Genomic DNA, 25,591 nt, shown 5'->3' with positions numbered 1-25,591 from the left:
CATACAGCTAATGTCATTAGGAACTATATTCAAGTTGGAGATCCTGGAAGTGATGATGGTTTGGCCCCCACACAGCCCTGATCTCAACATTGAGTCTGGTAAGGAATGCAGTACATGAAGAGACAGGATTTGAGTCAGCCTATATCCACAGAAGATCTGCGATGGTTCCCGAAGAGGTTTGGAATAACTTACCTGCCGAGTTCCTTCAAAAACTGTATGCCAGTATACCAAAAAACAAACTGAAGAATTGATGCTGTTTAAGAAGGCAAATTGTGGTCACACTAAATTGTGATTTCTCTTCTGCTTACTTCTGTTTTGTTAGTTGATAAAAAAATAAACTAGTGACACTTTTTTTTAACACCTTCCTAAAACTTTCAGTCAGCAGCACTGGCAATGCATTCGCTAATCTTTTTCTGTAGCTGACTTCATGTACATGGCCAATTGGCGAACCCTGCAATTTCCCATGGCAGGAATCCCAGACTTTCTGCATCCCAAATAACAGGTGTGTGTGAATAGCTGCAGCCACTCAGCCCATACAGCGCAGGCTGACGGGGGCCACAACTATTCATGGCTGGACGCAGACAAAATGTTAGGAATGACACCTAGCAGAGTGTGTTGTCTGTGTAAATATTACCTGTCCGAGCTCATATTTTTCTCTGAATAAACATGGAGGGAATGGGAAAAAATGCTTAAAGGGATATACAATTCTTTTAAAAGCTGGATTTTTCTTTTCTGGGTAATTCTTGCTTTGATTTACTTTATATGCATATAAAATGTAAGTCAAAATGGAGAAGTCAGAGCGTTTGTTGTAGAGAACGCCACCAAAGATTCTTTTGCTCAGGTGGTCTAATTTTGTAATCTTTGCATCATACTCTAAAAAATACAGAGAGGCTGGGTATACACACAGGCCGAAAACAGTAGGTTCAGCAAAAAAACCTGTGTTAGGGCTCTTTCACACGGGCGGTCCGATCAGATCTGCCTGTCAGTTTTTTAGGCGGATCTGATCGGATCCTCCATGCAACTCTATGGGGCAGCGGGTGTCAGCGGAGGTCACCTCAGCTGCCATCCGCATCCGATCCTGTGCTGAAATCTGGACGGATGGAAACTCTATTTTTCCATCCGTTCAGTAATCGGATCGGATCTGATGAGAGCGGACAGGCGGTCCGCTCTCCTCCGATCCCCCATAGAGGGCAGGGGATGCTGAGACACCTCCCTCTCCGCTCTGCAAGCAGAGACGGAGCTGTCATCCGCCCGGCTCAGCGGGGATCGCGGATCAATCCCCGCTGAGCAACACGGATCCGCCTGCGGAGGCGGACCGTGTGAAAGAAGCCTAACCCAGACCAATAATAATAAAAAAAAAATTCCACTAATCATTCCCTTTCAATATACAAATTCAGAAACAAAAAAAAAATAGCACCTGGAGTATATCCATTGTGATATTTTTTTTTCTTTTTTTGTGTTAACACTAGCTTGGTCCTCATGGCTGCATTAAATGGTTGATTGGCCCATATATTTTACTGTAATCTAGGTCATTCTGTTACCTTGGAGGAAGTCAAAGAATTAAAGAGAAACTAGCTTGGCAGGTTACACATGCATTTAAATATCATTGCAACAGTGTTGTCAGCATGTTGATATTTCAAATTACCTATTAAGTAATTCATTTGAAATTACCTTTTAAGTGATTTGTTTTTAAAGTAGGTCTGCCACAAACCCTGGCTATGCAAATTGACCATATGTCCGCAGCCCATACTAAATATATGCTCTTAGAGCAGCACACAACAAGCATTAATGACCCCCCCTCCCCCCATTTCTCTCGAACATGACACTTTCTCATTCCAGTCTCTACCTCCCCTGCACAGGATTCTACCTTTTGGCAAGGTCGAGGCTATAATCAGTCCGTGTGTCTTCTCTCAGCTCCTCCGCCCACTCAGCTATGTCATCCTATCATTAGGGCAGGGGGCAAGAGGAGCTCTCCATTCTGATCTGCAGCTACTTTTGCCCTCTGTCCTTCTGATAGGTTGACATTGGCAGAGGAGCCGGGCAAGAACAAACGGGCATGGCCTCACCGCAGGTGGTGGGTGGCAACCACGTTCTGTGATAGCCCTGTGTGGGCAGCGGTCCCTGCTCACCAACTGCTGTGGTCAACAGGCCATGAACCAACACGGGTCCACTACCCAGGGCTTTGGGACCCCTGCAGTACAGGACCCCACGCCCTCTGTCATAGCATTTACCTGAAGGTGGCAGCTTATAACTCATTGTCAAGACCTAAAGGAGTCTGTGTCCTGAACTGTACTCCAGGAAAAAGATTTTACAGGTAAAGTACAAGTACAAAAGTACTTGATGTAAATGTACATCTCACAACATCCATAAAATGAAAGGTCTCTTGAGCCAGTCAGCATTGATCATGGACATCCTCAAATTTTGTATTTTAAGGTTGCATTTACATGGACAAAGAGTATGTAACCCTCATTCAGCCTGACAGCAGCGTTGGAGTTCTACAAACTGGTTGTGATTGGCTTCTGTCGGGACAGACCACTGTACACACTGGCTGAGTCGTCCGGTTTCAACTGGATCAGCTGATTTCAGCCCGTGTGTACCCGGCAATAGGCCATGTTCACCCTTGGGAGTAGCAGAAACGAGTCTCTGCCCGAATTTCTGCAGACGTGAGAAAAATGTGTGATGCACTTGGAAGTCCATTATGTCTTAACCACTTGCTGACCGCCCCATGCAGATTTGCTGCATAATCGCGTAGATCTATGTGATTATGTGCACGCAGTTTTTGCGGTGCACGCGCCGCCGGAGCTGTGCTCCCTTTGTGATTAGACGCCTTGAGAGGAGTGGGCTCAATTGCTGCCTGTCTCCTGTGATCTTCGGCGAAACTGACAGGAGAGCTGTCTGGTATGTAAACAATGCAAGACGGCTCTCCTGTTAGAAAGGCAGGGAAAGATCGTGTGTTTCAGCTAAGCTAAATCACAGATCTCTCTCTGGCTCTGTTCAATCCATCCACACACAGTTAGAAAGCACATATAGGGGCACACATTTAACCCCTTGATCATCCCTAGTGTTAACCCCCTCCCTGCCAGTGTCATTTATACAGTAACAGTGCATATTTAGAACTGATCACTGTATTAATGTCACTGGTCCCCAAAAAGTGTCACTTAGTGTCAGATTTGTCCGCCACAATGTCAGTCCCGATTAAAAATCGCTGATTGCCGCTGTTCCGTGAGAATTACCTACCTGTGAGAAAAACCTACCCCCGTCACTTCCGGTTCACGGCAGTCTGTGTAAAGCGAGCAGTTACATTAAAACAGCTGTGCTGCACTATGAGTCATCTCCGCTCCTGTCCCGGTCACTTCCCTGCTCTCGGCTACTAAATATAAAAGCGGCGGCGGCTGTATGAAATGATAAATCACGGAGCCGCCAGCCGCTTTTATATTTACTAGCCAAGATCAGGGAAGTGACCGGGACAGGAGCGGAGATGACTCATAGTGCAGCACAGCTATTTTATGTCACCGCCGCGTCGGTAGGTTTTTTTAACGGACACCGAGATCGTTTCAGACTAGTGCGCATGCGCACTAGTCTGATCCTCAGCTCTTCCATTAGGTATCCGGGGCTGTGAACATGCGCACTGCTGCGCTGCTCAGCTGTTCCTGGCCGGAAGTGACGAGGGGTAGGTTTTTCTCACGGGGTAGGTAATTCTCACGTTACACCGCCATTACTTATAAAAAAAAAAAAAATAATAATAAAGTCCCTAAATCTATCGCATAGTTTGTAAACGCTATAACTTTTGCGCAAACCAATTATACGCTTTTTGTGATATTTTTAGCAAAAAAAATGTAGCAGAATACAAATTGGCCTAAACTGATAAAAAAAAATTGATTTTTTAAATTTTTTATTGGGAATGTTTTTTTATAACAAAGTAAAAAGAAAAAAAAAATTTGTGTTTTTTTTTTTCATTATTGACGTTTTTTTTTTTTTTTTTTTTTTGTGTTTATAGCCCAAAAATAAAAACCGCAGAGGTGATCAAATAGCACCAAAAGAAAGCTCTATTTGTGGGGGGAAAAAGGACATCAATTGTATTTGGGTACGGCGCCACACGACAACGCAATTGTCATTTAAAGCAATGCAGTGCCGAATCCCAAAAAATGGCCTGGTATTAAAGGGGGTAAACCCTTCCGGGGCTGAAGTGGTTAAAGGTCCCCCAAACGTGGGTAGCAGTTGCGCTGCATGATTGGCTCATATCCATAATTTGGTGCATGAGCTTCTTTAGTGCATCTTTGGAACAGAGGCAGGCCCTTTCAAATGAATGGTGCTGCAAAGAAGAAAAAAAAAAGCTAAAAAACCCTGAAAAAGCAGTGTGGTAGCATTGGTCACTTGACAGCCTTGTTGGGAGAAGCAGGGGAGGTCTTTTCTTTGCTGCAATTTATTCAACAGCTTGATGAACTGGTTTTGCAGCAGCCAGTGCTTCAGAAGCACTGCCCACACATCCAATGTAGGTCAAGTCATCTTTTACACATTATTTTTTTAATCATGTACTGTGCGCCTCTTGTCATTAGCCACATGTGGGTTACTTATGTGTAAATATTCTACAGTACAGACGTTCTTATGTAAAGAACATTTAAACAAACCAATCAATTTCCCTTTAACTTACCATTCTGCTCTGTCATTCTCCCATGGCTAAAATCCTTTTTGTTTTTCTGCTTTAGTAGATTGATGTTTAGCTGGTGTTCTAATTCTGCTACTTTTGTTGTATACTGCCGGAGAAAAAAAAAAAAAAAACCTTGCAAGACAAAGGCATAATGAGCTAGTATGCATCACATACTAGCTCATTATGAAATGCTTACCTTAAAACAAAGCCCCAGACACCACTGTGGGAGCTGACCTGCTCTCTCAGCGTCTCTTCCGGGTTTGGCGGCTCCGGCGCTGTGAGTGGCTGGAGCCGCGATGACGTCACTCCGTGCATGCGCGCGGGAGTCACTTTCCGGCAAGTGCCCGGCAAGGGACTCTGAAGGTCCACCAGACCTTCAGAGCGCATGCGCCGCTAGCGTCAGCGGCTGCATGCAGGGCAAATATCTCCTAAACCGTGCAAGTTTAGGAGATATTAATTTTACCTACAGGTAAGCCTTATTATAGGCTTACTTGTAGGTAATAGTAAAAAAAATGAGAATAAAGGATCAGTAAGGCTAAGTGTAGACGTGCAATTGGGAGGGAGGGCGCTACACATTTAGGCAAATGGGGAAGCACCACACATGCCCTGCAATGCATGTGGTTGCAAAGCATTTGTTGGCAAAAATTGGGTTAAAACAGGCGTTGAGGCGGCATTGCATTCCCTCCTCAACATCTGTCAGTAACCCCTGAAGCACAATCTGAATTCGGATAGGGCTGCAGAGGAAAAGGGAGCACACATCTAAATCTATCCAAAAACTAAAGTTTAAAACTCTGCGAATGCTGGTTCTATTTGTAACTGAAATCCAATAGGGTTGATTGTGGGGAAAGGCTTTGCTGTGAACAGCTGACAGTGTACAGTAGTCCCCTGAAGTATATTGCAGTGAGCCTGTCCCAGCCTAAAATGAGTATCGTATAAACACACAGGCACCCTCCATTTGAAAACTTTTTGGAATTGCTGAATGTGTGAGTCTGGAAAACTGCTTTTATTCCGAAGGGCTCATTATAACGGACAAAGGGGTGGGAAAATGAATACAGCAGTCTAATACAGGAAAGTCCCTTGTGGATAAACAGCACCCTCTTGTGCCTGAAGAAGTGTATGACCTGCAACTTATGTGGTGCCATTGCTGTATGTTGCCTGATTTCTGTGAACAGTTGATTTTTACAGTATAGACGAAGTTTAAGTATCTATGCGTGTTTCCTCAATTCTTCGGTACACTGGTTAGGCCCCCAAATGTCCCCTGCTATTGATCTAGCTTTATTAATAAAAAATACAGAACCTCAAAAAGCACAATATAATTATAATTGTGTTATAATTTTGCTATAATTTTGTTTTTTTTTAAGAAACATTGGCTACCTGGCACCTGGTATTTGTCCAGTGTGACTCACTTTTGTTGCCAGCGGTTTACACATTAATGGCTGTGTGTTGAGTTATTTTGAGGGGACATCAAATTTACACTGTTCTAAAAGCTGTACACTCACTACTTTACATTGTAGCAAAGTGTCATTTCTTCAGTGTTGTCACATGAAAAGATAGAATAAAATATTTACAAATATGTGAGGGGTGTACTCACTTTTGTGGGATAATGGAAGTATATCATATTTACTTGTGTGTAAAACTTTTTTTTTTTTTTTTTTTTCTTTCATTTCTTCGGTTCCTCTCTGATTTCCAGGCATAGGCAAATGATGATTATTATACAGGATTTTTAAATCTCCAATATTTTTTTGCAGCGCTTTACAACCTGTCATACATTCCAGCAGTGTTCAGGAGGGGTGCACATTCTTCTGGCTGCATGCCTGAGCGAAGGGCAGATGGATTCCAGGAAGTAAATGCTACGTAAATCATCTGCCCTTAAAATTGCCATGGCCAGAAATAGGCTAGGCATTTTTTTTTTCCAAAGTGATTTCTAGGTAACATAAAGCATGGAGACATGAATGGATTGGGGGGTTGTGTTTTTTGGTTTGTGGTACTCAGAGATACAGTGTAGATCCACTTTGATTTTGGCTGCAGACGTGTGTGTATTTGTTTGTTTTTTCATCAGTATACACAGCTCTGCCTACAGTAAGATGATTGCATAGAGCAGAACGTTTAGCCCATGTGACTAAGTATATTCTGTTACACATAGTTCGGTGTCTGAGCCTGGATTACCCTCAGTGTCCTTGTCTGCCCATAATAGTGACTCTTCTATGTTTTCATTCTAGGTTCAGGGGTTAAATAAATTCTTTTATTTTTAGCTGTTTAAAGTAACCATTTTAACGTGAGAGTTGTGGTCCAAGTACACGGCACCCCAAGGTAACTAACTGCTAAAATTGCTTTGAAACCACATTAACTTGCGCTGCATTTAGACCTGTAGGAAAAAAAAATAGAAAAATCTGTGTGTACCAGATTTATACACTGTACACATATAAGTATTTGTGGTAAGGTTTGCATGAGTACAGTGTACAGCACAAATGTATTCTGGAGTACAAGAGCTGCCTGCACCTCAATAATGGTGGCTGCTCAGCAGCATGTTGTGCCTTAGAAACCAATAGGCTGCATTAATGCTGTTCACATGTAAAAGTTGCTCAAACATCACGCGCCTACAGGGTACAGAACACTTTTTACACAGGATCTTGTCACTAGCTTCTGCCTGCATACTAATCACTGTCATTTTCATACGGCCATGTACCCATATAGTTGTTTAACTCCAGGCAAACAATTATTCACTGTTAAAGTGCTTGTAAACCTCAGACATAAAATGTGAACAAACCGTATCCCTCTATAGTCTGTACTGGTCTCCACTAAGAGCACTAAAGTGTCACTTTTGTCTGCTGCTTCGTTCCTCTGCTATCAGAGCGAAAATTGTGGCATTGGAGGGATCTCCAGCTGATTGACAACTAAGCTCTGTTGGTGTGTGTGTGTGTGTGGGGGGGGGGGGGTGTATCCCTTCCATCCAATCAGCTCTCAGAGCTTTCCTCATTGAGCTCTGCGGAGTAACTTCATAATTTTTTTCTGAATTTTCAGACAAGCTTTATACATTTATCACTTCAAACAAATGGAGAAGACTCCTCATAAACAGGTACAACTTAGGCCCCTTTCACACATGCGGACCGTTCAGATCCGCCTGTCAGTTTTTCAGGCGGATCTGATCGGATGCTCCATGCATCCCTATGGGGCAGCCAGCGGATGTCAGCGGAGACCTCTCCGCTGATACCCACTGCCATCCAATCCGATCCTGTCCGTCAAATCCGGACGGATGGAAACCCTATTTTCCATCCGTCCAGCGAATTGGATGAGAACGGACAGGCGGTCTGTGCTCATCCAATTCCCCCATAGAGGACAGCGGAGACCTGACAGCTCCATCTCTGCACACAGAGCAGAGACAGAGCTGCCATCCGCCTCCTCAGCAGGGGCTCGGCGGATAGACTCCCCGCTGAGAAAAACTGAGTCTGCCGACTGAGCGGACAGTGTGAAAGGGGCCTTATGTAGGAGGACTGATTTAATCTCTGTATCACCTGGGGCCCCTCGCCTCACTGGGTTTATGTAATAGTTTACTACCACTTTAAAGAATTTGGTTCTGGCGTGGCTGGACAAAATTACATTCTTTCACATCTGCCAGAGAGCACAGTCCACAGAGTGACACCTTTCTCTCCTAGGTCTGCAGAACACAGTGGTGTCACATCCCTGCCTTCATGCTGATTGGACTATGAAGAGTAGTATAACACTAATCATCACTCTGCTCTCTCCTCCTGTCATATTGCCTGTCACCACATGTGCATGCAACAGAGCCCGTTTGGCTCCTAGTACACCCCCCCCCCCCTTTCTCTCAGTGAAAAAAGTGCAACAGTGCAATAAATGATGGGAGGCTGATATCAAGACAGATTTGGGTACTTATGGTAGCTGCATATGTTTTAGGAGTTAGAAGAAATTACCAACTGCAATAAATGGTAGTGTTTTTATGTATGTCTGGAGTTCAGCTGTTCTGACATATAATTAAAAAAATAAAACTTAAAACTGTTAACGTCCATCTCCAACAGTATTTTATTTTGCATTCTTGCTTGCTCCCTGACCTGGAAAATGAGGTCAGAGGGCCAGGATGAGTAGCCTTCGCATGCAGGTACTGTTGGACAGGTAAGTTATTTTAGTTCCACTTTAGTCCCTGTTCACACCTGAGCGTTTTTCAGCTTGTAAAACGCTCATCTCTGAAAACGCCCAACAAGCAAAATCCCATTAATTTCAATGGCCCCTGTTCACATCTGAGTGTTTTGTTGCCCGACGCAAAACGCCCAAAGCTCAAAAAAAGTACATGACCTTTCTTTTTTGGCAGATTACAGGCGTTTTTATTAGATGTCAAAGCCTTCCTCCAAACTTCTGCAAAAAATGCCTGAAAACAATCCGCGTGTGAATGGAGCCCTGAGGTACCACTTATATAAACCTTCTAAAGCTGGGTAGGTCTAGAGATGCTGGTGATGTTACTTTCGCACACCCACTTTATTCTACATTCATAGCAGCCCGACCATGTTATGCTCATACATGAGTTTTTATTTTTTTCAGGTGGCATAGTACAATGATTAGTTTTTCTTTAATGCTCTGCAGCCTGGCCTGGTATAATAATTCTGTATGTGCTGCCCCTTTTTTGTGTGTTTTGGTTCCAATAAGGTTATTTAATGCCTGACCTTTTTTTTTCCATTTATTTGGGGCACAGCGTCCGTAGCAAAGTACATTATGCGATCGTGTCATTTTTCTAGTTTATAAATCTTAATCTTTGTACACTTCATTGTATTGATGAGGGTCACAGACTGAGAACATTTTGTCTTTACTGTCATGACCATTTTGATTTAAGTGTGAAAAAGGGAAATGGCTGCGAATGGTTACATGTAGTTCTCATGTAAACTGCAAAGTAGGTCATTATACAGAAGCAGCCCACTCCCCCTGGCGGGTGCTATGAGAGGTGACCTACTTTCTCAATTGTTACATGTTGAAATAGTTTAAAAGAAAGATACACAATAAAAGGCACCAAATGGATTCAGGTGAAGCCTGGGCCTTTCTCCTAAATCTGGGCCTTTCTCTAAATCTGGGCCTTGCAGAAGTTATTTTTGTACTAAAATTTACTGAAAATAGCATCTTTTTCTGATGCGTTCAATTCATAGCCTATTATTGGGAATGCCAAGGCTATTTTTCTGCACTATAAAAGGACAAATGGGATAAAGTATTCTGTTTTCATTACATTTATTTCCAATATCTGAAACATTTCAGAACATCTTGCCTTGTTATAAATAAAGCCTTTGATTGTGAAGTCCCCCAATTTGGTGTGGAGTGTTGGGATCTCTTTAGCAGCCTGATTTCTGGCCTAAACATATTGAAAATAAGCATGGAGGGGACCTAGGCTGGCAACCCACTGCTTAAGGCTAAGTTCACATTTAGGCATTTTTGGGGAGTTTTTCTGCTCTAGGATCAGCTCAAAAAACCGCCCAACAAGACAAATCCTATTCATGGCCCCTGTTCACATCTGAGCATTTTTGACGTTTTAACCTCCCTGGCGGTATGATTCTTTTGGATTTTGGGTGCTGAAAGCGGTACCATTATTTTGCATGTAATTCTTGTGAATGAGCAGCCCAAACCAACTGTATACATTTATTATATATATATATATATACAGTTGGTTTGGGCTGCTCATTCACAAGAATTGTGTGTGTGTGTGTGTGTGTATAATATATATATATATATATATATATATATATATATATATATATATATGTACAGTAAAACTGCAGGAAAGGGCACTGGGGGGCAATGTAATGTGATTTTTTTTTTTTTTTTTTTATATTTTGAACGGTATCAGTGTGTTTGGTGTGTTTTACATTCGAATTTGCCGCCGGTTCCCCCCTCCGGCGGACGTCACGTCGCCGAAGACGGAAGCTGGGGCTCGCAGACGATCGGGAGGAAGCTCCGCCGCCGCATACTGCCCGCATTCTTCCATGGATCCCGGAGAAAGGGTAAGTAAAACCTCTTCCAGCATCCAGCGATCTTCCTAGCGCTACCCCGAGTGTGACTCAGGTTTTACCGCTTTTGGCTCTAAAATCTTACCCCGAGTCACACTCGGGAATACCGCTAGGAAGGTTAAGCAAAGCGCCCAATGCTCAAAGTACATGAGCTTCTTTTTGGACAGATTACAGGCGTTTTTATTTTTTTCCATTGGTTACTAGTCAACCTAAAAACGCCTGCACAAAAACGCCTGTAAATAGCAACGCCAAGATGTGAACGTAGCCTTAGGGCTGATGTACAGACGTGTAAAAAAACTGTTTAGATCCGTAATGCCCCGTACACACGTGCAGATTATCTGAAGACTTTTGTCTGTAGACTTACCAAAACCATATACTATGAGGTCAAACCTAAACACTTTCAATTTGTATGCAATCCGGCAGGCCCTTGCACTACATAGAAAAGGTAAATCTGAAGACAAAAGTCTTCAGATAATCTGCACGTGTGTACGGGGCATAAAGCATAAGGTTGTGGATCTGAACCAGCAGTTTTGTAGATAATGCACACAGCTGCGTTGGGCTCAGCAATCTTGTGCTGCATTCAGCTGCATAAAAGTAGAAAATTCTGCTTTTGGATCTGTATTTCTTTTATTTTTGTATGTTTGTAAATGTGCATGCATACATTCTAATATTGAAAACTGTACTAATGGAATGGAAGAAGCATTTAACTGATGTTTATGCACTTAAATGCATGTAAACTGAAAAGTGTTGTATTTTTTTTTTTTTAAACACAGGATCTTTCTGTCAGTAAAATCCAAAGTAGATATCATAATTTTTAAAAGCCCATGTGCATGAGCCCTTATATTAGGATAACTGGCGGTTGATGTGTTGAGACTTGTTCTCTTGGAGGGCGCCAGGCACATGCCACACACAGAGGTTAAAGAAGCTCCTCTTTTATACAGTTGCTTTTTGTAATTTTGTGTTTTTTGTTTGTTTTTTTCCACTTGGCAACAGGTTAACTTAAACTACATTTAAACCCAATCGCTAAAATTTTATGTAAGCTTTAACATGGTATTGGGTAAACTGATGAGTTATGGATCTTCTGCTCTTCAATGCCCAGCTGGCAGGTAGTACAGGCAGCGGAGGCTGTCTGAAGAACATTTTGTGGAAAATGTCTTGGGTTTTTCCCTCCCACAACTGTGCAGAATCCCATATAGACATTTGCAGCTAAAGTGTGGATAAACAGTGTTGGACATTGTGGCTCCATCAGTGCCCTCTTTGGAAACCCTTGCATCTCGAGGCAGTGTACCTAATGCAAAATCCAGCCCAGATATTTAATAGACAACCCACCATGCCTTCATTAATTTTGTTGCAGACTGAGCAAGCTGCGCATGTGCTGGTTGTACTGTGCCCCCTAAGTGACCTGCAGCATGCCCCTATGCTTCATGCCAGCTTTGGGGATCCCTAGTTAGTTGGTTGTCAGTCAATCACTTTGGCTGTGGCATCATCCAGGGTGGTGAGTATGCTAGCAGGCTATAAGGATCAATGGTCTTTAAAGCCAGCTCTTCTTGAAACGCCACAAGATTTACCCGACATATTGGTCCTTCATGGATGTGCACCCTCTTTTGGGTGTAGATCGACATTTATTTTCAGGTTTCCCGCTGTTGCACTGAAATAGTTAAGCAAACCTTTTTAGTGGAGAAACTTGTTAGCTGTCCTTTTTATAAAATTAAAGGTTGTAGCACAAGCCCCCATTGTTACTAGGTTTTGTGGGGACAGGCTTTTCATTTCCTGGCACAATGTGTACATTTTTTTTATTTAGAGCATCTGATTATCCCTTTGCAGGGTTTTTCTGTGAGATGATTCTTTTATGTCGATGTTCACTGATTTTAATTCCTATCGGAGCACTTAATGGAGAATAACCCACACAAAAGCGTGCCACTCTCCATCCAGTGTCATTTTCCAAACCTTTCAAAATAATTGTCCGTTTTATGTTCACTTGATTATTCTGTAATTTTACCAGAAGCCTTAAAATATCCAAAGCAGAGCGGAGAACACAGCATACCAGGGGCAGGGGAAGCCAAAGGAGCTAGGACCTCTGGCTGGGAACCCAAGAAGGGTAGGATTGGGGCTGCTCTGTGCAAAACAAATGCACAGAGCATGTATGTATGACATGTTTGTTTAACAAAAAAAGCGTTTTAAAAGGCAATGTTTTAGGTTGTAGGCTTTGAAGTCTGTTCACATCATTGGTTGCTATATTGGCTGTAATGTATAGAGAGAAATAGCCGCACTCCAACTTGAAGGTGAAAAATATAAAATCTGTTTTTATTTGTATCCATTCGCTTAGTTGGTTACGACTAAGCGGACGTTTATCCGTGAAACGCATCAATTACTATGCGTTCATCTCTTGTCTCCGACTAAATTATGGATACACTTTGAATTGATTTCATCTTTTGGATACGAATAAAACAGATTTTATATTTTTCACCTTCAAGTTGGAGTGCGGCTATTTCTCTCTATACATTATTGTTGCCTGGACTGTGGATCCTTGCTGCACCTTATTTTAATGGTTGGGATTACCTTATCACTGGAGCGGTTCCTTTGCTCTTTCTGCTTATCTGTGCTATATTGGCTGCTTGAACATCCCATTGCAAAATCATGGACATTATTATAAAATGGGCCCTCTGTGTATTTAACAGTGCCCACTCTTTTGGGGAAGGCTAGCTGCAAGAATTTTTTTCTTTTGAGTGTTTATAGGAATTTGAGCCCATTCACCAAAAAGAGCATTTGTGCTTCAAGTACTGCAGTTGGACGAGAAGACCTTGCTTGCAATCAGTGTTCCAACTTGCCCCAAAGATGGTCTCCGCTTTCCGCGGGCCCTTATGTTTTGCCCATGTAGATCTGTGAGATGGTCAGGTGTCCACACCATTTGGGCATAGAAAAAAAAAATTGCCTGTGTTTACCAGGTGCAGCACATTAAGGTGGTAATTTTTTCTTAGATTGAGTGGTAAGAGCACTGTAGCTGGGTACTTGGCACTTACTATGTGACGTGCAGGATAGTGGCCTGTAACAGCCCCCCACCCCGACCTTGGCTGCTACAGGGGAAGAAAGAGTGCTGGTTTTAAATAAGGGATGCTGTAATGAGAGAGGGAAAACAAATTGGTGTAGCATACAGGGACCAGTGAAATATACATTTTTTTTTTTTTTTTTTTTTACTACTTCTGAAAAAGTAATATGCATACTTTTGCATCCTTTAAGTCACCCCCATTACCTTTGCAGAGATGCATGCTGATGTCAATTTTAGTAAAAGGTGGAATGGTCCCCTTTAAATTTATGCAAGTTAAATGAAGTAGTCTTGCTTTATTCCCATGGGAATTATCAGAGGATTATTTATGGGTCCTCAATCTAGGAATGGATTCAGCACGTTGTTTTAGTTCAGAAAAGAACTGTACATCTAAATCTGTCTCAATCCACTCTATAATTAATCATCATGTTGTGCTGACTTGTCCTAGACTGTTTCCAAATACAGTTTGCCTTATCCGCACAAGAGGCTGGAGAGTCTAATTGTGTCACTCAGGTGACATTCTTAGTAGCAAATGCCACTACATTGATCTGGATTAGGTGGCTTTGATATGATGCTGAATCCCATAGTGTCGTTAGATGCACTGTAAATAATTACTTTGTGCTAGTTTTATCATTCCTGTACTGTAACTTGTAAATCTTAGTTAAGCTTGCTCTCTTTAATGACCAAAAATATTTGTTTTTAGAATGTAAAATGGAATGCTGCAAAAAAAAACTAGTTTCTGTCCCTGGTGGTAAATAGACTGCCAAAAGATTGCTAAGAGACCATTAATGGCTCCTATAGTGTTGGTACTTAAAGTTCATATTTAGTAACCTTTTATGTAGGTTGTAATGAGTTACTGTGTGGCACCCCTGATCCTTCACTGTGACAGTGAGCTGGGGTTCTTGGTCACAATTTTTAAAACTGGCTCCACTGTCCAGGGCTCTTCCACAAATCGAGTCATTCATTCACAGCAGTCTGTTAATGAATAAACTAAAGCCCCGTACACACGCAACGAATTTCCACCGACCGGTCGTCCGTCTTTTGTCCAGAGTGATGTCTGTTGGTTGGAATGTGCTCTAGACCAGTGGTTCCCAAAGTGGGGGTCGCGACCCCCCGGGGGGGTCGCGGAGTGGGGAGCGGGGGGTCGCGAGATGATTTACTAGAAATGCCAATGTCTACGACAGCCGACCCACCGCTGGACTACATTTCCCGGCGAGCACCGCCTCCACTGTTATTGTGGACAAGGCTGAGCCGATTGTTTCAACTTGCCGAATAATTCAACCTCCGACGTCACTTCCGCCGCGAGTACGAGCGGCTAGGAGATTTCCAATGGAACTTGCAATTCAATGCCTGGCCGCCAGAGTCCATGCCCGTGCACAGCGGCGAACACTGTGCACGAGAGTTGAAATTCTCGGCAAGAACTTTGTCCCTGGGTGACAGGGCAGGATGGAGGCCGGTAAGTTCCCCAGACAGAGAGGGGGGTACTGTGAAGTAGGTGGGGGAGGGGTAAGACTCGGGGGGGGGGGGGGGGAGAGGGACCGGAATCATGTACGAATGTGTGGAGGACAGGACAATTAGATTATAAGCTTCTGGGCCTAGAATAGTTGCCTGTGCTGATATGCAGAGGAGCTAGGTGTGTGTAGGACAAGGCTGGACCAGTCCCAGGAGATAGGGGGACCCAGGACACATTACAACCAGGAGAAGTGCCCAGTGAGCTTTCCCTCCATGTCCTCTCCTCAGGGACCCCTCACTGGTCTCCACTATGGGGGACCCAGGACACATTACAACCAGGAGAAGTGCTCAGTGAGCCTTCCCTCCATGTCCTCTCCTCAGGGACCCCTCACTGGTCTCCACTATGGCCCTCCCTGTGCTGATATACAGAGGAGCTAGGTGTGTGTAGGACAAGGCTGGGCCATTCCAAGGAAATAGGGGGACCCAGGACACATTACAACCAGACCCCTCACTGGTCTCCACTATCTTCCCTCCCTGTGCTGGTCCATAATTTGTTAATAAAATAGCCTGGCTTAGAGATTGTGTTCCTTTTTGTTTTAGCTCTGTCAGTATGTAACCAAATCGCAAATCTTACATACGAGGGGGAGGGGGAGGGGTCGCGGGTCGTCAGCAATCTAATATTGGGGGTCGCGGTCTGAAAAGTTTGGGAACCCCTGCTCTAGACTGCACACGAATTTTCCAGCATGACAGAATTCTACTTCAGAAGTGATGTCATGTGTTGGATTACTTTGTATGTGTTCTTTCATCTCTGAGCATGCCTAGTCTTGCTCATAAGATTTTTCCCCCCATCGAAATCTGTACTGACTGCACGAAAATCGGACGTGTTTTGACGGAGGACAAAAATTTTATAGCCTGCACACCAGGATTTTTTCGGCCGAAAAGTCGGAGTCGGTTGTCGAGAGCACCATACTAACAATCCGAAAATCGGCAGATCGGTCGTCGGACGAAATTTCCCTTCCGAATTTCCACTCGTGTGTATGGGGATTAAGAGTCCCATCTATCACAACAGAAGACTAACTTGTAATTTCAGTGGACTGCGAGGGTGCCGATAGGAGCACTCCTAGTCCATTCAGTCTTTCTACAGCTCGGGAACTGACAGGCCTGTACAACAGAGGTAGGGACACAAAGCTGCAGGAGGACACTGCAGGAGCCTGACATTGCACCCGTGATCCATTTATTTGAAGGTGCAATGCTGTGCAGGCTCCTGGGGGGGAAAAAACACAATAAATGCACGGTTTACCTCAAGCCGTGCGCATTTAATTATTTTTTAAGGCGAACTTGGCCTTTTGAACATTACAGAATTTTGTTTGCAATAAGTGATCAGAGGCTGAATGCGCCTGATTACTATCAAGAACATAAGTATGGATTTAGGGGGAGCGCCTATCTAATCCTATACAGAAGTCTACATTTATATTGGTTTTATCAAGGGGTGCTGCAGTGGTGGATCAAGCTACTGAGGTAATGTGATTAACCTTTTGCCCACCACGTAAGGCCTTAGGCCCCTTTCACATGCATGATCCGATCCTGAAAAAAGGGACAGGTGGACCCCACTATTCTCCTCTATGGAGCTGCATCTCCATATCAATCTAATCCCATCTGGGGCTGAGGTTCTGTGCAGAGAACGCGTTCACTGCATACTCTCAGCAGTCCATACAGCCCCACGGCATTGAGACTCATTTAAAAGGCCGCTAGGGGGAGAAGGGAATAAGCTGCAAACAGATGCCTTAGTGTGTCTGCTCTACCTGTTTAAGTAAACATGTCTTCATGTTTTCAAATTGTTAATACCGTAGTTATTACTAATGATGCATTTTATTATCTACACAAGTTTTCTTTACCTTTTTTCAGTTAAGGCACCCTTTAAAATTTTAGACAATCTCAAGACACCCTTTAAAATGACACAGTCTTGATGCACCCCATTCTAAGATGTAAAAAAAAATATGCTATTAGTTTTACATAATGCAGCAACAACAAGGACACCCAATGTTTAGAAGTGATTTATTCTTCCAAAGCAAATACATGTTTGTACACTGGTGCTGACTAGTATTCCAATGTTTCTCTTCTCCCTCAATTTCACTCCATCAGTCAGCTAATGTGACCCTAGTGCTGAGGGAGAGGGGCACAGGAGGGCAAGCAAGGATGCTGTGGAGGCAAAAGAGGACATCCTTATCAACTGATGGCATCATTGGTTGTTAGGATGCCAGTGTCTAAAAAGTCATAATGGTGCATAATGAAAACCTGTGGCTTTGTGTAACTAAAAGGCTGGCTTGATCCACCTGCTGGCTTGTATACAGTTTTTGGTACGTTTTTTAGGCATTTTGCCACGGCACCCTGGTTGAAAAATGCTGATCTACACCAGTGGTGAGGGATCAAACCTCAAGACCATGGGGATTAGTGATTGTAATGCAAGGGAAAGCTCTCAGATTGCAGACATGAAACGGGAGATGATCAGACTGCCAACATACTAAAAGATTGTCACACTGCATACTTGCTGTTTGAAATTGTTGGAGATTGGAGAAATGCTTTAGCAGACTTTTGTAGACTGGGGACACAAGTCAGAAGATGACCGATTAAAAATATTACATGAGACTGTAAGATATCACTGCTGTTATTGCCCCATTACAAAGCAGTGTTTTAAGTTTTGTTATCAAAATCTGCTTTTTTTTTTTTTTTTTTTTTTTTTTTTTTTTTTTCCTTCTCTGCTGCTACTTTACAATGCATTCCAATTTTTTAAATTGAGAAAGGAGGACACCTTTTAGCACAATGAATAGACAGAACACCCTCTGCTAGGCTTCCAAATACACAGGCTATGAATAATTAAAACACAAAAAAAATGTTTTATTTTTTTCATCCTCTTCTTTTTATTTTTTAAACCCTTCCCTCTGCCCTGTTTTCTTACATTAGGCAGTAATGTGTAGTGACCAATCATAGCTGAGACATTTGGGATTTATATGCAGATTACAGTAGCTCCAGTTACACGTGCTCAACAGTTGTGTTCTGCTCGTAACAGAAATGGCTTTATTGTAAAGCCTGCAGACAAGGTTACAGGTCAGAAGCCTGTCCAAATACAGTTCTAATCCATCTATCAGACGGAATGTTCAGTCGTGTAGCTAATCAGCCGTACATACCAGGGAGCAGATGTTGATCCGACAGACAGGGCATGGTAGTGGGTTTATAGGTCATAGTTTTTGTTCTAATGTAAGGTGACCAGATTTTTAAAATAAAATCCGGAGATATATATAATTTTTATTTTTTTTTCTGGCAAATGGTAAACTATTTTATTAGCATACTTTCCTTAAATTATATATGCAGTGTATGTGGTGGTATGTTTATGGAATGATTGTATGATATATACGTTATTTCTCACATTTCATCCATGAGATAAAAAAAAGATACTTCTTAGAATTTTTTAGGATATGACTACAAAATGTTAAGAGAAAAAACTTTATGAAGTATTAGAGGAATGTGGAGTGTATGCTGGCCAGTAGTATGTACAGGAGTGGTGTGGCCTGTATGGAGGTGGTTAGTATGTGCAGGTTGAGAGGTGCAGAGTGTATAGCGGGGGCTGGTACGTGTTAGGGGTTCAGTGTGTAGGAAAGTGGTACCTGTAGGAAAGGTATGCGGAGTGTATGGCTGGTGGTACCTGTAAGAAAGGTGTGCAGAGTATATGGCGGTGTAAGGTACATGTAGGAAAGGAGTGCGTAGTGTATGGCAGAGGGTGGTACATGTCAGAGAGGGGTGCAGAGTGTATTGCGGTGGGTGGCAGTTGTAGGAGAGGAGTGCTGAGTGTATAGCGGTGGGTGATACCTGTAGGAGAGGGGGGCATAGTGTATGGCGGTGGGTGGTACATGTAGGAGAGGGGTGCAGTGCGTATTTCAGTAGGTAGTAGGAGTGGAGTGTATGGCGGTGAGTAGTATGTGCAGATGATATAAAAAAAAAAAAAATGGTTCCAGCACTGCAGAGGCCACTTGGCAGTGGCATGTTTGGAGCAATTGAAGTTAGCTGTACAGCACTAGTACTGGGCTCCTACACTGCTGTCGCTGCCCCACCCCCCATCTCAAGCCCCTGCAAACAAGTCTCAACATCTTCAAAACCTGCCATTTCACCCCCCCCCCCCCCAACGAACTCCTGCAGGCATCCTTCCAGCGGGATCATTAGCAACCGGAAGCTCTGCCTCCATCTCTATGGTCTTTCTTCAAGCAGCTCTGGAGGACAGTTAGAGGGGGTGCTGGGGAGTGCTGAGAGAGGCGGAGAGAGGATACTTCAGGTCGGCGCTGTAGTCCCATAGTAGCGCTGTATTCATATGGTGATGCCGTACATTTACTTAGCAGCATTGGCGTGGCTGCAGAGGGAAACAAGGCCTGACTGGGGATAAAAACCAGCCCTGGAAATAATTTAATACCAGCCCCCCATAGCATTATTCTACCAGCCCAAGAGCATACCGTCATTATTTTCTTGTTCATAAAAGGGAAAACCATGCATTTTAAGGCACATTTGAAGAGTATATTATATTCAACAGTGCCCCATCAGCGCAGCCTCACCAGTGCCTCATCAGCATGGGATTGGAGAGCTGCCGATTCACACAGAGCGGGGATCTCATGCTTACCCAGCCTCATCAGCATGGGATTGGAGAGCCGCCGGATCACACACAGCGGGGATCTCGCGCTTACCTGGCGTGACCGCTGTCATACGAAGTCCCACCTCCTATGATAGACGTCACCAGTGTGCTGTTTATCATAGGAGGTGGGACTTCCTATGATAGCAGCTGCTGTGTAAGCGCAAGATCCCTGTTCTGTGTTATCCGGCGGCGCACAATCCCCACCTTCACCTTCCAATGGGCACATATTATAATGTAGCTTTTTAAACGAGGTTTACGTTGAACTAATTTTGATGATGAATGAAAAGGGCATTTTCATGTGCCCTCAGTTTAGCTCCGCTTTCTTCTTGAGTGATTTGGGAAACCCAAATCCTAGGGTAGGGTAATGTGGTATGCAAATGTTGGTTAACTCATGTTAATTAGGCGCCTGCCTGAATCCTCTGGATCAGGGGTCAGCAACCCATTGATCTCATTCTCCTGGCCGATTGCGGGTAGGTGACAAGTAGATTGCATTTGAGTTCAAACCTACCAACCTACGAGTGCTTCGCCCCCCAAAATGGCAGAGCTACACAGGGAAGCAGTGAGCTCAGGTGTAATGGCCACCTGAGCTCTGAGGTTGGGAAGCTGTCAAATACAATCTTAGGTTGCGGAGGCATTCCCTTCCACACAGTATACTTGCTTGCATGTGGCTGCGTAGGGGGGTTGGCAATGCTTCTGCCTATGTTTTGCTGTCCGCTTTGACAGTCTTTAGGCAGAATAGCTGGTGACGGGTTCGGGCTCCTACCCGAACGTGCCTGTGCTCATCTATGGAGTGTACTATGTTGATCCTCCCCCTCCCCCCCCCCCCCCTGACTCTCCTCTCCAGTCTGTCCAAGGTGCTTGTGTGTGACATCATGTGGACTGGACAAGAGGATGGCTGGTCAGGATCAGAGCACCAGAAAAAGATCAGCCACAGCAACTTTTCTGGGCTTCTCTGCATCTGGAAACTGATTCTATGCCCTCCTGTGCCCTTGTCATTGTCCCTGAGTTCTGTACACTGCCCTACCTATTACTGACCTCTGTACACTGCCCTTTTTACTACTGGCCCCCTGGACACTGCCCTACATCCGATTTACACAGGCCAGAGCTCAGAGCAGTCAGCCAGGGGTAGCATTGAGGCCAGCTGGTTGAACAAGTTGGCCTGCAGTAGCTGATGTTCTGCCTTCATGAAGAATTCCTGCATCAGACTTTTGGGGGTAACTAATTACTCCCCAGGCGTGAAAAAATTATGAATGAAAGTGAATGCACAGTCTCTTGTTGAAGCTAACTTTTAAGATCGGCTAAGTTAATATTTTACAATGATAGTTTTATTAGATTTTTCTAAGTTTTCTCATGTCCTCTTTACTTCTTATTGGGGGCTTGCTAATTAACTTTGATCATTGATCTCTTCAATGTTGTCCAAGTAGAATCTCCACCTCTGTTGGGTACACACGTGCCAAAAATCTGCCCAAAACTGTTGGTTTGGCAGGAACCAGCTGACTTTTGACCTGTGTTTATAGCTGCCTGTCCAACAAAAGTCAGTCACAAGACTTCCTTCTGTTAAACCGGCATGCTGGAAAACCAGCATCCCATCGGGATCGAATCGGCACTGGCAGCCAATGGCTGGCAACGGGGGGTAGAACATTTTTCATACTGCAGCACTGTGTGGTTTTGGGTTCCTGGGATGCCCAGTTCAAGTTGAACTGGGAGTTTGTTCTAGGGTAGCATTGCCATAGTTACAATTTAAAAGTCATGCACTTTGGTATTAAATGTGTCTGCCTGGTATATGTAATGCATGTATAAAGAATAGCCTGTGTTCACGAATGGAGGATTGATGTCTAATTACTAATAGCAAACAATCATTACGGCAGTGATTGATTAGTGGAGATAACAATTTTATTTAGCTTTAACGCTTTATGCGTTTGTTTTTTTTGTCCATGATGTTGCTAACATGTTTATCTATTTTTCTTTATTTAGATTCCTGCTGCAGTGTCTAGAAGACTTGGATGCTAATCTGCGTAAATTAAACTCCCGCTTGTTTGTGATCCGTGGACAACCTGCTGATGTCTTTCCTCGGCTCTTCAAAGTATGTTTTTCATAATCAATAATTCCTATTTTGTTTATCAACTGCCTTCAGTCCTTCCTGTACCATGTGGTGCTGTCATTTCATCCTTACTAAAACGTTAATAGATCTACTCTAGGTAACTGAATCTGTGTCTTTATAAGAAAACAATGTATGTACAACAACAATGTAAATAAAACCATTGATGGCATAAACAAAAGACAACAGACAAACAAACACAAAGACAAAACAATTGGAACTTTAAATGAGACAATGACCATCCAGGGCTTGCTGTCTCCATCACTAGTCAGGTATAAATGAGGGGGAAGGGGAATAAAATGGGTAGTAGGAAGGATACAATGGGATCGGCATAATGGGTATAATATGTAATAATAGGTATAAATAACCATAACGTAATATTGGTATTACTATTAGAAAAGCCGATGTCCCAAAATGTTTAATGGGATAAAACGGGAAGGGGGGGAAAAAAAGAACGGGACTTTATATGAGGTGTGTGGAGTCGGTGGGCATCATAGATTAGTACAGTCACCTGGCATAAGGTAAAAGATTTAATATATCATATATAAATCTCATAAAATGACATGAGCAAAACATGCATGATACATAAAGTTACATACATGTGACATACAGTCAAAGAGGCAATAAAACCTCTTAAATGCAGAATCATACAAAAATGATGAAATATACATTGGGATAGAAGGTCATTGACGATATAATGTATATAGTCCAAATAACAAAATTATTAATGGGGGACACATCTATTAGCTCGACGCGTTTCATGGATATTCCCACTCATCAGGAGCAGATGCACCCCAAATCGGTATTTAAAATGGGGTCAATATAAAAGAGGTGGTATGGACAGTGGTCCAACAGCCAAGAAGTCTACTCCGGGAGCTGTAGGGGCCCGAACCACGGCCCAGGTAAATAAAACCATGTATATTCTGTGTTATTCCAGGAATGGAAGATCAGCAAATTGTCTATTGAGTATGACTCTGAACCATTTGGAAAAGAGCGAGATGCTGCAATTAAAAAATTGGCAAGTGAAGCTGGTGTGGAGGTCATCGTACGCATTTCACACACACTCTATGAATTGGATAAGTGAGTATTCGAAAAAGTCCCAGACAATATTTATATATAGTAACTACATGAGTTAACGTAAGGTCTATTGTACATGGGTGTGCATTTACTTATGCAAGTATACACAAGCGTAAAAGCCTAAATTGAAACACTGGCAGCTAGAAGAGGGTGAAGAATTGTGTGCCTGTATACTCATACGCATGTTCACTCGTGTAGATGCAAGGTTTTTGCTCAAGATTTTTCTGCCAGCCTCTGTCAGCAAGATCAATTTAGCCAAAAGAACATTGTTAGGGTCAGGTATTTTGTAAATGGAAAAACCTGGCTTACAATTTGCATTTCACTTCAACCCAACCTTGTTTAGTAGTACAAAGGTCAGGATTCTGTTCAGGCCACTGGAGTTCTCTACACGAAACTCCTCAAACCATGTCTTAATGGAGCTGGCTTTGTGCATAGGGACACAGTCATGCTGGCACAGAAAAGAGACTTTCCCAAACTAAATACAAGGTTGGAACCACATAATTGTTTAAAAGCCCTTTGTATGCTGTAGTATTAAAGGTACCCTTCACTTGGCAACACCTGAATGCAATAATTTGTAGGGTTGTCCACATACTTTTGTGTATATATAGTTTGTGGGATGGTCAGGGGTCCACAGTTTTTTGGCCTCATAGCGACTTTACATTTTTTTTTTTTTTTTTGGAAATTTGCAAGGCCAATTGTTTTGTTTTGATTAAAATGTATGCTTGTTGAAACCCAAGCTGTGTCAAGAATGTTTTTACCATGTAAGTATTTATCTTTTAATAGGATTATTGAGTTGAATGGCGGGCAACCACCTTTGACTTACAAGAGGTTCCAAACACTTATTAGCAAAATGGAGCCACTAGAGATGCCAACTGAGACCATAACAGCCGAAGTAATGGATAAGTGCACCACCCCAGTGTCTGATGATCATGACGAGAAGTACGGCGTCCCTTCTCTGGAAGAATTAGGTATATTTTTGTATACTTATTGGTAACATGAAAAAATGTTTGTCTAGATGGGTTAAAGATTCAGCATTGTTGACTTATTATGCAAGTGTGAACCTGTAATGCAGTCCATTTTTTAGAATGTATAGCAAAACATTTTATGGGAAAAAACCTAGAATATCCTTGTAACTTTACTTTAATGTGATCTCACAGTATCTACTTTAATGCGTCCTGATTTTGGACAAGTTCTTGTTTTTAGGAGTGCAGTTTACCATTATTTGATATACTCTCCTTTTTGACTGAGTTTGTTTGTAGACCAAATAAAACCTGAACCCCTGCAGGAGACCTTTTCCTTAACGGGGGCTGCACCTAGGATTAGTCGTAGCAAATCTTCCTGCACTGTCTCTACTGGGTAAACGTGGTGCTACAGCCTAACCATTCAGATAATGCTGGTGCTGTATGAGCATTTGAAAAGCAGCGCTCATGGGGGACTCCCTGTTTGGTGTAAGACGCTGGAGTCACTTTTCATGTAGCCTGATCATTTTTTAAGCCTGCAAATACAGTAGCTTCTGTTAAAGTCTAATCTCTGCAAAACTGAAGAGACCTCTTTGGCATGGTTTTGATTTCTCTCTCTGCAGCTGTGAAGCAAGTGCGTTTATTCCTGATCTTGTGGCATCTTTCCAACCCATCTCTCTAAAATGCGAATACAACCCGTTGAAGGTTTTTTTTCATCTGAAATACAGTATCTCACAAAAGTGAGTACACCCCTCACATTTTTGTAAATATTTTATTATATCTTTTCATGTGACAACACTGAAGAAATGACCCTTTGCTACAATGTAAAGTAGTGAGTGTACAGCTTGTATAACAGTGTAAATTTGCTCTCCCCTCAAAATAACTCAACACACAGCCATTTAGGGTCTTGGCAATCTTCTTATAGCTTAGGCCATCGTTATGTAGAGCAACCATTATTTTTACAGATCCTCAGAGTTCTTTGCCAAGAGGTGCCATGTTGAACTTCCAGTGACCAGTATGAAAGAGTGAGAGGGATAACACCAAACTTAACACACCTGCTCCCCATTTACACCCGAGACCTTGTAACACTAACGAGTCACACATGACACTGAGGAGGGAAAAATGGCTAATTGGGCCCAATTTGGACGTTTTCACTTAGGGGTGTCTTACTTTTGTTGCCAGCGGTTTAGACATCAATGACTGTGTGGGTTATTTTGAGGGGACAGCAAATTTTACTGTTCTACAAGCTGTACACTCACTACTTTACATTGTAGTAAAGTGTCATTTCTTCAGTGTTGTCACATGGAAAGATATAATAAAATATTTACAGAAATGTGAGGGGTGTACTCACTTTTGTGAGCTACTGTATATTTGCGTGTTTTTTTTTTTTTTTTTTTTTTTTTTTATAGCTGGCTGTACATGTTTTGGCAACTCAACAATTAGACTTTGTTCAGCCACAGGCCATAGTGACCATATTTTTTAGATGATTTATGATTCAGTTTGTAGAGTCAGAGCTGGTTCACACTCATGCGGCTGCGGCGTTCGCATGTAATGTCGAAGCGCACTGCTCCTTCATTACATGCGATCGGCTGTGCGGTGCGAGTTTAGCCATACACTTTGTATGGCTAAATTCGCACCGC

At 42.8% G+C, this 25,591-nt stretch overlaps 1 protein-coding gene across 2 annotated transcripts in view; it reads left to right on the top strand.

Annotated features, from left to right (window-relative positions):
• Positions 1-25,591, top strand: part of CRY1 (cryptochrome circadian regulator 1) — a 69,273-nt gene that overhangs the window by 10,338 nt on the left and 33,344 nt on the right. For both annotated transcript variants that reach the window (XM_082255332.1, XM_082255331.1), the window contains exons 2-4: positions 21,792-21,900; positions 22,853-22,995; positions 23,776-23,960. In XM_082255332.1, the coding sequence (XP_082111458.1) occupies positions 21,792-21,900; positions 22,853-22,995; positions 23,776-23,960 (437 nt within the window). The remainder of the gene's footprint in view (positions 1-21,791; positions 21,901-22,852; positions 22,996-23,775; positions 23,961-25,591) is intronic.

This window comes from Pelophylax lessonae (assembly GCF_965119305.1).
Source record: "Pelophylax lessonae genome assembly, chromosome: 4".
NCBI lineage: Eukaryota > Metazoa > Chordata > Amphibia > Anura > Ranidae > Pelophylax > Pelophylax lessonae.
Note: the sequence above shows the minus strand (reverse complement) of the source record. Positions and strands in the feature narration are given on the sequence as shown.